At 40.0% G+C, this 4,873-nt stretch overlaps 1 protein-coding gene across 1 annotated transcript in view; it reads right to left on the bottom strand.

Annotated features, from left to right (window-relative positions):
- Positions 1-4,873, bottom strand: part of POLR2B (RNA polymerase II subunit B) — a 151,203-nt gene that overhangs the window by 82,407 nt on the left and 63,923 nt on the right. The window contains exon 18 of the mRNA XM_018562201.1: positions 3,313-3,481. Coding sequence (XP_018417703.1) covers positions 3,313-3,481 — 169 coding nt within the window. The remainder of the gene's footprint in view (positions 1-3,312; positions 3,482-4,873) is intronic.

Here is a 4,873-nt window from a genome sequence, read left to right as displayed (position 1 = left end):
CTAAACTCTGAAAAAATTAGGTCAAGAACCCATCTCCACTGCTTTCACAAGATACGCTTATCCCCAGCAAATCTGATGTCACCACAAGCAATGGGTCTGCATTGAAGGGAGGTCTGAGCCTTTAATCCTACCTAAGCCACAAGAGGTTGGTGCCTGGTGTTCCAACTCTCCCTAAGAAAATGGAGGCATAGCTAAGAGTGGAGCTTGGGACCTGACCCTAGCAGTGCTTTGTCTTACCTCTCCATTAAAAAAAGTTTGCCTTTACAGATGGTTATAGACCAATAGTCCCAAAACAAGCAATGCATCTCTGAATCAGTTGGCCCACCTTATATCCAGGTGCTGATCAAACCTTGAGGTAGAGTTTAGTTCACTCCAAGGCCAGAGATCCAGTGATAGGCCAGTAGCAGTCCAAGTAAAAATCCAGCAAAGCTATACAGATATATTAGAAATGGAAATTTTCAGACCGAAACTAAATTTGTCAGGCCAAAACCGAAATTTTTTTAAACCTTTTTTAAAAATCATTTTTATTTTTTACCCTAATAATACGTACTACAGCTAGTTATATCATAGGGGGGAAACAAGGGCATAGAACTGGAAACTCAAAAAACAGTCTACAAGAACCCTTGATTAAGGAGATCAAAAAAAAAAAAAAAAAAGTTAGGTGAAATTATCTTTTATTAGTGAAACCCAGGACCAAAACTGTGATGTCAAGGCTTAAATGATAGAAATATGAAAGTATAGCACACTTTTGGATAGCACTACACCAATATCCATGCAGTAAGTTACACATGTTCGTGCAATTGCATGACCTGACCATTTTTTCTCCTGTTCATCCTCTGGGCAGCAGAGACTGATTATGATGCAGTGATTATGCAACATATACAGCATTTCAAGTAATATCCTTGTAACCCTTTTCATAGTTTCATAGTATTTGAGGTTGAATAAAGACAGTCCATCAAGTCCAACCTATTAGGATCTCATTCTTATGAGTACTACTTGTCCCCCTGTATATTACGGTCCCTTAAGAGATCCTCCAAAAGTTTCTTGAACAATTCCACATTCTTTGCTGAAATCACCGCCTGTGGCAGTATACTTTTACCACTTAAAAGTGCACTTATCCTTTCTGCCCCCACCCCTAACCTAATAGATCCCTCCCCCTCTGCAGATGTATACTTATCTATCCGATGCCCACGGCCTTTGAGCATTGCTTACATTGCACGCCACATATCCTCTCTCTTTTGGCCACGCTTGCACAGTACAACCCCTATAGACTTTGAGCTTATCTATCTTCACCACCCAGCTGGGACACAAGACCCATAGACGTGACACAGCCAAGAGAGAAAGGCATGAGGTGAGGGAAGTCAACAAACAAGGCAAAAAAATAAAATAGGTGCACTTTGTCGAAATGTGCACTTATTCTTTAAATATGCTGCTGGGGCACAACACAATTTTTAAAAGAAGCAGAGGGCATACACAGCATTTTAAGACTTGAGACCTGTTGACAACACTGTAGGAATTACTAAATCTCATCTGGTGGTACTGTCAGCCCTCTGGAGGAATTAAGCCACAGAAATATTGGCAGGATCTACAGGAGGCAAAATAAAGCATTCTGAACTTGAACAAATCTAAACAGGGAACTACTAATGGTTCAATATGTTCTAAAGGGAAATTATTTTTGCATGGAGATGCACTTTAATGTCTGGGAGGCATATTAATGTTATATAGGGGTATACCAATAGAACGTGGTATAAAAAGGAGAGGAAGGTCACAACGGGTAGACACATTAAAATGGCACTAAACTCTTAAATCTGATAAAAGCATTAAAGTACATGTGACGGACCCCCGTACTCAGGATGAGTATGTCCGCCGCTGTCTTCTTCCTTGCTGAGGAGATATTGGAACCCGCTGATCTGTAGCTCCCAGTTTCCCCAGTCACTAGCCAAGGCTCGAGTGTAGGTGAAACAAACTCTGCTTTATTGAACAACTGCACAAACTTTTATACAGAAAGTGATCAGATCAGAATATAATCCCATCACATCCCCCGTCCCCTCCCTGGACATTCTGTCTTCATAACACCACAGGTGTCCACCTGCTAACGAGCTCCAGACAGCCATAGCAGTAGCCTGGCCAGAATGTCATTGTTCTGAGCTCCCTCAGAGAACAATGGGAGATAACGAGGGATGGTGCTGATAGTCTTTCCATAACCAGGTCACACAGCATAACGCACTCAAACATAACTCAACCCCAATACACATTTACCTCATAAACTCATCACCATGTCGTCACAGTACCCCATTACCAAAAACATAGCTTATCTATGTATCAGTTGGCTGTAGATCCTCAAATAATCTCTAAACTCATGCTGACAATGTCCTTGCTTCTGGAGGGTGGCTACTTTTGCTCCCCATGGTCCCTGTGTGTTGTAAAGTAGCCACAGTGCCAAGCTTGCTCTTGTGATAGACTATAACTTCAATACAAATTCGTAACTAAATGTGAGATTGCAGTCCATCGCAGGGGGCAAGCTTGGACCGGTGGCTACTTTACAATACACACACAGGTACTATGGGGAACAAAAGTAGCTACCCTCCAGAAGGAAGAAGGACAGTGTGCACAGGAATTTAAAGATGATTTGGCCCAGTGTGGCGGGACCATGAGACATTTGTGCATAAACAAATGCCCGCAGACCTTAATGAAGGTAAGCAATGCTGTGAAGAGTGGGCTAAAATCCCTTTACAACGATGAGAGAATGAAAGTCCTGCAGAAAATGATTGCTTCAAGTTACTGCTGCTAAAAGGTGTCATAAGGTATACTTAGTTTTTCACACAACGTCTACATTTTGGCTTTATGTTTGTAAAATAATTAATGACAGTGTAATTTGCCATGTGTTGTTCATCTGAGGTTGTATTTACCGAAAACCTGCTGAGGACCAGATGATTTTGTCCCGATACTTAAAACCATAGAATTCAAAGATGGTGTACTTTCTTTTTCACACAGCTATACCCGATATCAATCAATCTCAGATGTAGGGACACACTACAACATTTAACAGGTGCCAGAAGGACCCCCGTTTAAAGGTTTCCCCTCTTTACTCACTTTTATTTATTCATCTAACTTCAGTTCTTATATACCACAAAATTCAACAATGTTTAAGAAAAAAAACAAGAGAGCATTCTGTACCACAATGATTAACATATCCTTAATCTAATTGAATATTGAGCCTGCACACCTTACAGATAAAAAATAAAAAAAAAAACAGTTAAAATTTTACAAATCTAAATATGAGTACCCAAGGAGGAAAAAAAAAATTCTTACCAGCAGGGAGTTCTCTGAAACGCAGGTACTCCATGGACCGCGTAGTAACCAAAGGTTTTTGAGGGTAATACAGCACATGTGCTAAAGTATCCATGCGAACATGAAAATTGGTAATATAGACACCCATAGCTTGTTTTCCCATAGCAGACTGGTAGGTGTTCCTAGGAGACTAAGAAAAAAAAATAAAAAATGAATAAATAGATAGGGTTTTTTATTCACCTTAAAATCCTTTTCTTGGAGTCCATTGAGGAACACAAATTCTTAGAATGTCAGGTTATACTGTAATCGTAAAAATGTCACGATACTAAAAGTCAATACCAGGTGTTGGAGCTGATAAAATTAATATCTACAGTATGTAACAGCTTTTATATAATGGTATTACCTATCTCAACAATCTGCATGTGGCTTTGTGATAAGCAAATGAGGATAATCAAACAGTCCTTAGAGAAGGGACACTAAAGGTTGAATGGATGCCTGAGGGTCATTATCCCCTGGGACAATCCAGACTCCCTGCTGGTATTTACTGCCCAATCCTGTTTGAATGGCAGCATGGGTGCTGGGAGCTTCCTGTGTAATCATCTGCACAAACCCACAAGCTGGGACAGTGGTAACCTTTCATTACCTTTTGGACCAGTCTTTCTGGACTTTACAATCAAGAATGTGATTTGGCCTGGTTCACACCTAGGAGTTTTTGAGCAATTCGAAAAGCGCTTTTCAATGCCCAACATACGCTTTTCAATGGCCCTGGTTCACACCGGAGCAGAAAAATGCAAGCAGGAAAACGCCAAATGCCCAAAAAGATACATGAGCTTCTTTGGGCAGTTAAAAGCGCTTTTTTACCCTATAGACTTCATTTGAAATGCCCAAAAACCAGCGGCAGAAGCATTTTTGCACGTTTATACACGCATTCTTCCATTGCCCGGAATGTTTTATGAGCTGCTGGTCAAAACATGCATCTTCATGTATGCACATAAAAAATGTGCACAATGCGCAAAGAACCGCATGCTAACGCGCTTACAAACCCAACGCTTAAAAGCGGTGCCGCCTAGGTGTCAATCAGGCCTTAGGGGAGGAACCTGTAATCATCAATGGACTCCAAGAAAATATGTATTTTTCTATGTAATGGTACTTTAAGGATCGATTTTGTGGAAGGCACACTAAGATCTGCGCATGCTTCTTGCTCCGTACAACTTCATGCAGTTTGCATTACCTGGTCTTGTTTTTATATTTAAAGTGACATTAACCCTTTCGCTGCCCGGCCCTGCTAAAAGCTTTTAACCTCAGCTTGCCACACCATTTTTGCAATTTTTCAACTTTTTTTTTTTTCTTTTCCAACTGCAGCTTTTAGAGTTTGTAAAAAAAAAAAAATAATTTTTTTCTGAAAGCGCAGGCCTGGTAGAATAAAAAGATGGTGATACTAAATTTGTAGGCCGTGCGATAATTGTGCAAATGTTTCTCAAATTAATATTAAACCGATAAAAATACACAATTCAATTGATAAAACACTAAAATCACTATCCGCGCACAAAAAAAAAAAAAATTTCTGACTAAATCTAAAAGA

Source organism: Nanorana parkeri, unplaced genomic scaffold (assembly GCF_000935625.1).
Source record: "Nanorana parkeri isolate BGI_ZX_2015 unplaced genomic scaffold, ASM93562v1 scaffold565, whole genome shotgun sequence".
Lineage (NCBI taxonomy): Eukaryota > Metazoa > Chordata > Amphibia > Anura > Dicroglossidae > Nanorana > Nanorana parkeri.
This window is presented reverse-complemented; position numbering and strand designations above follow the sequence as displayed.